Source organism: Crocuta crocuta, unplaced genomic scaffold (assembly GCF_008692635.1).
Source record: "Crocuta crocuta isolate KB4526 unplaced genomic scaffold, BGI_CrCroc_1.0 scaffold455, whole genome shotgun sequence".
NCBI lineage: Eukaryota > Metazoa > Chordata > Mammalia > Carnivora > Hyaenidae > Crocuta > Crocuta crocuta.
The window spans coordinates 383306-395303 of record NW_027529531.1 but is presented as its reverse complement, the minus strand read 5'-3'; the positions used below and the strand labels follow the sequence as shown (position 1 = coordinate 395303).

The window sequence follows — 11998 nt, the reverse complement described above, 5'->3', positions numbered from 1 at the left end:
CGTGCGGTGTGGAGTGGCACGGCCGGCCGCCCCGAGGGCCGGTGCCCCCGGTGTCCGGCCTGCCCGGCCCCAGGGCCTCCCTGCCACGGACCGTGGGCCGGAGGATTGGTCCCCCCCAGAGTCGTGTGCAGAGACACCAGGGTAACGGTGCGGGGGAGGGCGGGGGTGCAGCAGGGCCGGCTCACAGGGCTGTGTCCGGAATTGGGACACCTCTAGGCTGCAACCCAGATTGCTTGAAGAGTAAGGATAAATTATGCGCCGAAACCAGGAGCCCCGAGGCAGGGCAGCTCCAGGGCCCATGAATTCGTGCCTCATTGACATTCGCAGGGATCCGCGCCTTTGCTCTTCTCGCTCTGCCAGTTGACTTCTTCCTGATGGCGGCTGGAGAGATGCTGGCCTGTGGCCTGGTAAGCGCATCGGAGGGAGTGGCTAACCAGGCGGCTTGCAGGGGCCCAGATTACTCTCCTGATTGATTTGTCCAACCAGCGTTAGTTCGGAAGGGGCCACGGGACCTTCCCTGGTGTGGGAGGAAAGTGCTGTCTGGTGGTGTCCTGACCAGGGGCAGTAACCGTGGGAAGTGAACAGGCTACCGGGGTGCAGAGATGCGGAGGAGTACGACCAGGATTCAGCACCTGTGAACCTGAGGACAGAGGGAGAGGATTGCCGGCTGGGGTGGGGGGGGGTTCACTTAGAGGTGGGGTGCAGAAGAGGGTCGAGTAAAGATTCAAGAAGGTAAGGTATCAACCATCGGATAGTTATTTCATTTTTTTTTTTTATTAGAAGCTAAAAGTATAGATGTAGAAGTTACCCACAGAGATGTGACAGTTGAAGACATGGGGGTAGAGAAGACTTTGAAGGAAAGGAAATATAGAATGAGAATAGAAGAGAGGAAATCCCAACATGTAACAGGTGAGTAGAGTCTCTAAGTCAGCAAAGGAAACTTGGCAGGGCCGTTTAGATAGACAGGAAATGAGTACTTTTTAGCTCTGAGTGTTAATCTGCCAATTTATTAAAATTATCAGTGCACTGAAATTATTTACTTCATACGTTGATGTTTTTGGGCATCAACCCTCGGTGACTCCTCACAGCACTTTGGGCAGGTTTTTATTGTGTTCAGGAGCTTCCGTGTTTGGCATTGGATGGGTTCTAACAGATTTTGAGTATCTCTGTGAAGTTCTAGTTGGCTGTTTTTCTTAGGAAGGGTCGTCTGTGTAATGATTTATTTGCTGTAGGCAAATTGATTGTTGGATAACTGACCTCTGCTGTGTTACGCAGGAGAAGTTATCGAGGAAGCGCGGGATTGGTTACTAATATCTGATGTGGCTGAGTCTGAGCAGGTGAAGACTGAGGCTACCAGGAGGCTGAGATCATCGGATTGAGCTGCCCAGGAAGGGTTGGCTCCCATCTCCGAAAGCCTTTCCAGTGAGGTGACGGGGTCTGATGTCACAGTGTGGTGACGGAGGCACGGATGGGAATGGAGGGCAGGGCAGTGAGCACCAGGAGGTGGAAGAAGGAAAAAAAAGAATGCGTGATGAGTTTACCTGGCCTGAGATTCGAAATCTGTGAGAAGGGGATGAAGAGAGTTTGAGGACCTGAGATGTGGAGGGGGATAATTGAGTGAGCAAAGCAAAGAAGGATCGCCCGGGCCCACGGGCGGAGAGCTGGCTGGGGTAAGGGAGAAGGTAGGACATGGGTCATGGTTCAGAGAGACGCTGAGGCGGAAGAGGGAAGGACCCTCTCAGGAATAAGGACAGGTTCGGTGTCAGGGAGACGGGGGCATGTGTGGATGCATGAGAGTAACGGGGCAGTCTCGGTTCTGCTGCTGTGGGACGGGGACACGGAGTCACCCGGGGGAAACAGGGTTGGCACAGCTGTGTCCGTCTCCTCTGAACAATTAGAAAGGCCAGCGAAAGGAATTGCATGTTTGGGTTTACGTAGTGTGGGGATAAGTGAGGGGTTCTGTGGAGGTAGGTGAGGCGTCATTGAGATGATTGGCCGAAGTCTTCCAACTCAGTGGCTGAGAAGGCAGGGGACAGGGACAGAAGTGTGCAGGCGAGGGCCCAGAGCCGCCTCCCTGGGAGGAGGACCCAGTGGGAGGCCGGGAGCAGGTGTGCTGGCCTGCGCGGCTGCTGGGACAAGGCGCCCTAGACCCGGGTGGGGGGGGGTGGTGGCAGCACAACAGACGCTTACTCCTCTGTGTTCTGGATCAAGGCACAGGACCTTCCCCTTCCTGATGGGAGTTCTCTTCCCCGCCTGCAGGCAGACCTGTCCTTGCCTCGTGCTCACATGGCTTCTCTTCGTGAAAGGGCGCAAATCCCGCCCCGAGGGCCCCCCTCGCAGGAGCTCATCCCCTCCCAGGAGCCCCATCTCCAGGTGCCATCCCATTGAGGGTTAGGGCTTCGACCTAGAATTTTGTGGGGACACCTTTCAGCCCATGACAGAAGGTATGGGCAGCGAGGGGCCTTCTGTCCTGGAAGCAGAGCACAAGGTTTCTACGTGGCCATGACTCCCAACCCGTATAGGGGAGTTTCTGGGTGCAAGTCAATTACATTTATTTCAGTTTAACACATAAGCTTGAAGGAATAATAAACAGGTTTGTAATTTCATAAGTCTGTTTTATTGGCGGTGTCCGCGGGATGACAGTGTAGTCCGTGCAGTGTAGTAAGTGGAGATCGCTGTTAAGTCATGGAATAAGCACATGCTGGTTTTTTATTAGAGAACTATTTGACGTAAAGCTGGTCTGGCCGGTTAGCTAAGTAAGGTGCTTAGAGCGTGGTGCTAATGATGTACAAGCTGAATTGAAACTAGTAAATACATTCTTTGTTTTGGATATTCAAAGCATAAGTTTATTACATTGACAGAATTTATTTTTAGTAAGCAAGTGTGACGTTTCTTCAAATTTCAAAAATGTAGGGTAATTTTAAGTCAAGTGGTTTTGAAAATTAATTGTGGGTAGTTTTTATAAGGCAGTTTTTCTCTTCAGGAAGTTCTCACCGCTGGTTGGAGGGACGTGACTGAGGGTCCCTGGTGTACCTCCACCTGCCTTTCAGACCTGTGTTTCCAGATGCAGACATTGGCGAGCACTTGAAAGCACTTTTAATCTGATTCTCAGCCCCCAAACACCTGATTTAATGGAGCTAATGTAAGCGTTACTGGCACATTTTCTAACAAATTGCTGTCTCTTTAACTCTTCTAAGTGAAGTTTAATGGAATTACTCTTCCGGAACTAGAACTCTGACATACTTCTGCATAAGTGGAGGGAGTTGTCTTATGCAGCTCGAGCACCTTTTTAAAAAATCAAACGCTTTCCTTAAAGGTCGAATTTGAGGACAGAGACTTTTATTATAATTGATGCAGTATGTTGGGCTGTTTGTTTCATTAATGAGTGGCTCAGGCCTGCTTAGCTCACAACTTTAGCCTACACCCCACCCGCACAATTACACACCTCCGTTCCTCCTAGGCTCACACGGTAATGGTTGAAGTGCCAGACACTGCAAACTGATAAGATAAGAAGCACAGGGGCCTTTGCCATAAGCCAAGAGTCCCTACTGGGCCGGCTGACGCACGCAGTCCCCGCTCTGATGTCAGACGGCTGATAAGTAGCGCCCTTGGCTCCTTTCCCACACTTCGTGCCAGAGTGGGAAAAGGCCCTTTGTCTGAGAAAGCAGCTCTACTGAAGTCTTTCTCTTTTAAATATATGATTGCCGTTCTTGACTGTAGGCCAGGTTCCTGTCTGTTTAAACAGTTTAGTATTATTTCTGAATTGTTTGGCAGAGATGGATATTTGTTAGCAGAAATGTGTTTAATTCATCATGCGTGATATTCTCTGATCTGCTTGTTACCCCTTACAAGCCTTCCTGTTTGGTATTATTTTTTGTGAAAAAAGAACCGTGGCGGATTCGATGAACGGGGTAGTTCAGTAGGTCGCCAATACCAGAACTTATATACACCATCATCAGTGTCTGCACCTTCACCTCTGTCTTTAGGACCCCAGGGGACGGGGAGGGACTGAGGTCCATTCAGCAGCACCAGGTCTGGCAGGCTGTTTGTCTCACCGTACTTCCTGGCATTTACACTGAAATATGGAGGGACATTAGATTCATGAGATTTAACCTTTCAAGACGGCTGATAATCTACTGGCACATATGCCAAACATATTCTCTCTGCTCATTAAAATAAAAATCCAGACAGAACATGTTCTAGAGCCAAATTGTCATCACAGTGGTAAAGTCTGAGCAGTATGTCATCCACCGAAATGTCTGCTTAACTGTATCAGTGGCTCATTATGAAATCCTGAAGAGGAAAGATAACATTCAAATCTGTAATTTTATGCTCCCTTGTTAAAGGGAGCCCAGTTGGGGTGCACCTGGGTGGCTCAGTCAGTTAAGCGTCTGACTCTTGATTTCACCCTAGATCATGATCTTACAGTTCATGGGTTTGAGCTCTGTATTGGGCTCTGCGCTGACAGCACGGAGCCTGCTTGGCACTCCCTCTCTCCGTCTCTCTCTACCTCTCCCCAGATTACTTGCTCTGTCGAAAAATAAATATATAAACATAATAAAAAACATTTTTTAAAGGGAGCCCAAGGTGCCCATATCAAAATGAACGGTCTGTAAACCTAAATAACCCAGCTCGTTGTATATAGAAAATTATTAAGTTGCTAATCCTGAGATCAGCTCAGATGTGTGAAATTCAAGTTTTGCATTAGTGCCTAATCTTACATTTCTAAATATACCCTAGTTGAATAAAGTTAGCAGTGAGAATTATAGATCACAAGAATCAGCATGTACAACTGATTATAAGCAGGAATATCTGTTTAACATCTATACTTTCATTACCAAGGAAGCCAAAAAAGTGTTTTGGGAATTTAGAAATGCCACTGAATTTCTACAGTTGCATTCTTTTTTTTTTTTAATTTTTTTAAAATGTTTTATTTATTTCTAGGAGAGAGAGAGACAGCGTGAGCAGGGGTGGGTCAGAGAGAGAGGGAGTCACAGACTGAAACAGGCTCCAGGCTCTGAGCTGGCAGTCAGCACAGAGCCCGACGCGGGGCTCGAACCCACAAACCGCGAGATCATGACCTAAGCGAAAGTCGGACGCTTAACCGACTAAGCCACCCAGGCGCCCCTACAGTTGCATTCTTAATGTTTATTTATTTTGAGAGACAGAGCACGAGCAAGGGAGGGGCAGAGAGAGAGGGAGACACAGAATCTGAAGCAGGCTCCAGGCTCTGAGCTTTCAGCACAGAGCCCGATGTAGGGACTGAACCCACGAACCATGAGATCATGATCTGAGCTGAAGTCGGAGGCTTAACCGACTGAGCCCCCCGGGACCCCTATCTACAGTTGGGTTCTTAAGCCATGATATTCTACCAAGGTCACTTTTATAGCAACACAGCATTTTGTTTTTTGACTTACATAAACTAATGTCTTCTATTTGTGTTAGTGATAGCCAGCATTTGCTGAGCACTGTTTTAAGCAGTTTTAATCTAGTCTCCTTTTTAAATCCTTACAACAGGCCTGTGAGGTATAGATACTGTTGCCAGCTCCATTTTACAGGTGAGGAAATTGAGGCATTTAAAGATTAAATAACTTGCTCAGTAGGTCAGGAAGTGTCAGAGCTCAGAGAAAACCCTGGCAGGCTGTCTTTCACGGGTGGAATTTTCTCCTGTGAATTAGCTGGTGTCAGTGACCAGAAAAATTATGACTCTTTTCTTCAGCCCTTAACATATTATCATAAAAATGATTCAGAGTTGAGGAGGGGAATTGGGAGTTTCAGAGCTAATAGGTGACATTCATGCACCTTTCAGGAAATCGGATGTGCGTGTTTGTATTGAAATCTTTCTCTGATGGAAAGATAAAGGGCCCCGTTCTGCTGTGCTTTACTGCATCGTGCAGGAGGTTTACACGAGTAACGAGTAGTGTGCAGGATAGGAATCCGGGCACTGCTCGCTCACCAGGGGGAGTTTGACTCCCGCATCGTGAAGAATTAGCAGCTGTTGTGTTGGGGGCGAGATGTCAACCGCAAGGCAGCGAGTCGAGGGACCCGTATGTGATCCAAGGAGGGAAAGCTGTTTTGGAAGCAAGCGGTTGAAAACTTCTGTTGTATTTGCTGCCCGGCGTAGCGTGACCAGGGACCCTGGGACAGAGCGGGCGCATCAGCTGGTACCGGACCCGAACGCGTGAGGACTTGTCTGGAGGGTACAGGCAGTGCATCCAAGAGGTGAAGCGTGATGCCTCTCGGATATTGCTCGTTTGAAAGCGGCCGTCACGGATCAGAGAACTGGCTTTCCAAGGCCAGAGTGTGACGAGAACTTACCTTCCTGTCCCCGTGGTGACAGCTTTACCCCTGGCGGTGATGTAGGAATGAGCAGTGGTAACGCCTGAGCGCCGACGCCCATGTGCTGTGTGGCTCCTCGTTCCAGTCTGCTGGTGGGATGCGACTCCTTTTTCCAGCGGAATTTCCTGGGGCGCCTGGGTGCTCAGGTGGTTAAGCGTCCGACTTCAGCTCAGGTCATGATCTCACGGTTCGTGGGTTCGAGCCCTGCGTCGGGCTCTGTGCTGACAGCTCGGAGCCTGGAGCTGCTTCGGATTCTGTGTCTCCCTCTCTCTCTGCCTCTCCCCTGCTTGTACTCTGTCTCTGTTTCTCAATAATAAATAAAGATTTAAAAATTTTTGAAAGGAAAAAAAAGAATTTCCTGACATGTGCTGCTCACTGTTTGCATGTTTATCAGAGAGCCAGCAGCATCAACAAGGAAAGCCACCCGTTAGCAGAAGACGCGGTTCCTGCAGACCCCGGTGGCTAGCCTGACTGCTGACAGCCAGCGGGGCCCTCCCTGCATCTCGCTCGCTGCCCCCGTGCATTCAGTGGAAACCAGGCGTGCCTCCAATGGGATTACAGGAATAAACTTATTTTACTAGTAATCAGTATTAATCGTGAACTCACTGGAAGTGATGGGGACACTCCTCATTCATTCTGAAACATTCGTCAAGTACCTGCTGCATGAACACGGGGCCAGTCCTCACGGTTTGCGGATTCTGTATTCGCAGATGTCTACTCGCTGACATCTACCTCTGACCCCCAAACCAGCGTCCTCGCTGTTCCCGCCCTTCGTGGGCACGTGCACACGCCGAGCGGCCGAAAACGCGACTCCTCCCACAAGCGTGGGCCAGGTTGAGGGCAGACAAGGCCATGCTCCGCCTTCTTGCTTCAGTTCTCATTCTGTAAACAAAACCAGCGTATTTAATGCCATGTATTTGTCATTTTTGTCCTTTTTATTCGTGATTTGGCTGTTTAAAATGGCCCCCACGCCTAGTCCGAAGCACCATCAAGTCTAGTGTTCTTAAGCCCAAAAAGCCTGTGATGTGCCTTATGGAGCAGCCACAGATGCTATGGAAGTTGCTGTGGCTTCAGTGTTGGGGAGTCAACAATGTACTGAAATAAGGTGTTTTTAAATAGACACACGTCAGTCAGGGTTGCGTATTGATCAGTGGATGAAAACGTTGTGACGAGAAGTTCATAGGAACCTAACTAGCCCTGTGTTTCCCCTTGGGGATGATGGGTGGTTCAGCATTTGCTAATTTAGTGTTTGTGCTGACTTTATACGAACAAGAACCAACAGTAATTACAGGCTCTGGGGAAAAGAAGATGAATAAGGTGGTAGTTTCTGCCTCAGTAGATCATACCACTCGTGGAGAGAGACATCAGTCAGTGTTTGGAAAATTGAGATAGAAGTTTCTAACTTCTATTAAATGGAATTAAGTGATTTTGATTTTGAAATGAAGTAGTACTTGAGGAGGTTGATACTTGGTTCTGAACACAGACTTCTCTTAGATAAAATATTCTAGCTTCTTGATATTAAAATAGCAAAATAGGGGCGCCTGGGTGGCTTAGTCGGTTAAGCGTCCGACTTTCGCTTAGGTCATGATCTCGCGGTTCGTGGGTTGGAGCCCCGCGTCGGGCTCTGTGCTGACTGCCAGCTCAGAGCCTGGAGCCTGTTTCAGTCTGTGCCTCCCTCTCTCTCTGACCCTCCCCTGCTCACGCTGTCTCTCTCTCTCTGTCTCCTAGAAATAAATAAAAATATTAAAAAAAAGAAGATAAAATAGCAAAATAATGGAATTGTAAGTTCCTGTTTGTGTTTCTGAAAGCACGTGGTGATAACGCATTATGGGCTTGGCGCTGGCTCTTCCCGGGGGCTGTCTCACTTGTCCTGATGGTTTCTTTCGTGGGGGCAACTGAGTTGAAGCCGGAAGAAGAGGGTATCAGACAGTTACATGTTTTAGATGTCAGATCAGATTAATAGTCTTTTTTTCCATGTTCATTTTTATGCAGTTATTTAAAAGAATCATTCTGCCTTTAAAAAACATCCTAGATTTTCAGAGAGTTATTAGTTTGGAGCTGCTGCCAGAGGACAGGGTCACCTTGGGTCATACACCCTTTTACGTGACCTCCTACTTCCCGGTGTTCCCAGCGTGCAGATCGCGGTCCCGTCAGTGTCATTTCCTGAGCCAGACTGTGTGTCACTGTCCCCTCCGGACGGCACTTCTCTCCACCCCTTTAATATTTTCAGGAAATGTGGGTCAGAGCATCTTCGGACCAATAGCATCTTCAAAGACTAATTAATTAACAGGAGCAAATAAAGGTCCGATCGCCCACGAGTCGGCTGGGTGGGCGTCAGCTGTCTCTGAAGAAAACCTCTTTGTCCATGGGGTGTGTCTGGGACCTTCCTTGAGGCACCGCTACAGGGAGACAGGGCTGGTTAGTGAGCCGCTCGCTGCACATGCGCTCCCCTTGATGCAGGTGCGTTCCTGTTAACAAAGCCTTTATTGGGCGGCAGCTATTTGCAGAGCAAGCGGATCTTTCACAGAGGTTTGCGGACTTGATTTGGTAGGGAAGGTAAACCTACCTTTTGAATTCTTTTGTAAGTCAAAGGAACCTTTTGTAAGTCAAAGGAACCTTTTGTAAAGCATATGATAACTCCTCCTCCTAGTAAATTCAGATGTTTACACCACAGTTTTTCTTAAGGCCGTACATAACTGATGGCTCGATGTGACCCCAGATACCATTCCACTGAGAGCATAAATGTGAAAAAGAGGGCGGGGCAGGAGCCCGGGTGACCCTGGCACAGTGCAGACGGGTTCCTGGTTCCTTTTTTCCCCCCTTAATTTAATGATCATAGAATCCCATCAGGCAAGTGTTGTTTTATTAAAGAAGATAAAACTGAGACCCAGGGAGATGAAATTGTTTTTCCAAAGTCACACAGTAACCAAATGTTGAGGCAGCATTTTGGGTCCAGATCTGCCTGACTCCCTGAATCCTTACTTTTCCCTGAACCAGTCATCATAGTGTCTTGTTTTTACCCTTCCTGGGAAGAAAAGCCAGGACTTAAGAACTGCAGCACAGAGCCAAGCTACTGTTTAGACCAGAGGCTCAGGGTCTAAAGGTAGGCAGTGGGTTCAGTGGTTCCCTGCTCCCCCCACCCCCTCGCCCCCTCCAGGTGTCCACATCCTAAACCCAGAAAGTGTGGCTGTGACCCTGACGGGAAAGTGTGGTCAAGTTAAGGGTCTTGTGATGAGTCATCCTGGATCACTTGGATGAGCTCTAAATCTAACAGGTGTCTTTATCAGAGACAGCCGAAGGCAGTGTGATGGGGGAGGGGGTGTCCACAGAGGCAGAGACTGAAGTGGTGAGGCTCGGCGGTCAGGAGATGCCGGCAGGAGCCTTCCGGATGGCCCCCAGGGGTAGGGCCCTGGCTGGGCTTCGGAGGTCTGGCCTCCAGAGCAGTGGGAGAATGCAGTTCTGTTGTTCGAGGTCCCGTTAGTGGTGATTTGTTAAGGGGCTGCAGGACGCAAATACAAAGACGGATTGCTTATTCCGAAGCACTGCCCAGTTGGATCTGAGTGGAGGGAGTCTGCTCTCTGCCAGTGACAAGCCTTTTGTCCCCCCGCAAGTCATTTACCTTTGCTCAGGCTTTTCATCAGGAAAGTGGTAACAGTGACAGCCCTGCCTACCTCCAGGCTTTCAGTATCATCAGGACAGAGAACGTACTGATGTTCAGAATCTTAAAGAAGTATTATACCGATATGTCTTACTTCATATAAGCCAGGAGTGTTAGTTTTATACATGATAGTCACTTGAAAACAGTAAAGTCAAAATCAGGTTTTAAGTAGTTTGGCGAAGTTGGACCATGTCCTCTGAATACTAACTGGTCTGGTAAGACTCTTGTAAGAAAGGAAAAAAATAGTGAAGTCACTGCTTCACGTGGAAGCCAAGACCCAGGGTGGAAGCAGAGTGGCCTGTCACTTAGACTCACTGTGCATTTTCCTAGTCCACGTTAACGGAAAGAGACCTTGAATACAGAGGAGAAAAGGGTCCTGAGATCAGTGCCGTCCAGTGGAAATACACCGTGGACCACATATGTAAGTTAAAATTTTCTAGCAGCTACTTAAAAAAGTAAACAGCTAAAATTAATTATAATACTAAACATATACTTAATATACTTAATTTAATATTTCCAAAAGATGAGTTTTAGCATGTAGTTAGTATGAAGATTATTTACAGAAATATTTTACGTTTTTTCATTTGTACTGCTGTCCGTGAAAGCCAGTGTACTTTACGCTGTGAGCGGAACTCACTCTGGAGGAGCAGCTTTCCACGGCTCAGCAAATAGCTACTCTGTTGTTGGACAAGCACAGCCCTCTAAACTTTGTAAGAAGATGCTGTGTTTTCAGTTATGTCTCCAGAAAACATCAGGGTTTCTGAGGGCACAGGCATTTGGTGAATATTTGAGTGATCTAATCAGCACCGACCTAGTGTAATAGAACCTATATTTTTTATCTTGGGAGGAAATTGCACCTACTAACTACTTAGTTTTTTTGAAAACCCTCACTGAGCGCCTGTTGTTTGCTAGGCCCTTTATTTAGAGCAGATGATATAAGTGAATAAGTTCGAGAATCTTGAGTTTCAAAGAAATCAGAATCTTGAGGTCAAAACAGGTAAATGGATCACTACTGATAAGGTGGAATGAAAGGTGGAAACATAGTAAGTAGTGCTTTGGATTCAGATTCACAAAGTCTTGGGGTTGGATCCGAGTTTCAGTATTTTTTAGCTGTGTGACCCTGGACTATTTCTCTCTTGAACCCCCATCTCCTTACTGAGAAAACACTGATAAACTGCCTGGCACTTCAGTCTCCATAAATGACTATGTTTTTAAAAGTGTTTAAAAAGTAAACTTAAGACAAGCTAGTTATGGGTCTGGTGAGAGTGTGAGGGGGCTGGCGATGGTTTCATAGAACAGGCGGGTGTTTGTGTGGAAGGAAAGAGTCCCGTCTCTTCATGAAGGCTTGGCCCCGCTGGGGACCATGATGGTTTTCCTGAGTGGCTTTCAACCCATGGCCATGTGTGCGTGTGCATGTGCATTTTTCTCTGTTTTTGAGAGAGAGAGCACATGCACACAAATGTGTGGGTGGGGGGTGGGGGAGAATCCCAAGCAGACTCTGTGCTGTCAGCACACAACCTGACACGGGGCTTGAACTCATGAACCGTTGAGATCCTGACCTGATCTGAAGTCGGACACTCAACTGACTGAGCCCCGCAGCCGCCCCTGTGTTTTGATTCTCCTGCTGTTGGATGATTGGTGTTTTCAGCGTTGGCTGCTGGACGCCGTGCTTCCTTCCGTATTCTGGCAGCAGGTGTGTTTTGACGGACAGAAGGCACGCGTTGCTGGAGGGTGGGATTGTTGGGTGGCCGCGCATGCGTGTGTTCACCTTCTCTAGACGCTGCCAGATGCTTTTCCAGCATGATCGTACCAATTTGCACTCCCACCAGCAGTATATGGGAATGTGAATGGGATTCTGACTTGCTCGTTTTGTCATAGTTTACATACTAAAGCTGGGTGTGTTTAAAAATTTTTTTTTTAACATTTATTTATTTTTGAAAGACAGAGACAGAGCACCAGTGGGGGGGGGGCGCGGGGAGGGGGGGGGAGAGAGGGGAGGGG

General features: G+C 48.0%; 1 protein-coding gene across 1 annotated transcript in view; it reads left to right on the top strand.

The window, feature by feature from the left end:
- Window positions 1–43: 43 nt before the first annotated feature.
- PDE10A (phosphodiesterase 10A) overlaps window positions 44–11998 on the top strand; it is a 226168-nt gene continuing 214213 nt past the window's right edge. The window contains exons 1-2 of the mRNA XM_077761207.1: window positions 44–407; window positions 781–909. Of these exons, the coding sequence (XP_077617333.1) occupies window positions 834–909 (76 nt within the window). The 5' untranslated portion in view covers window positions 44–407; window positions 781–833. The remainder of the gene's footprint in view (window positions 408–780; window positions 910–11998) is intronic.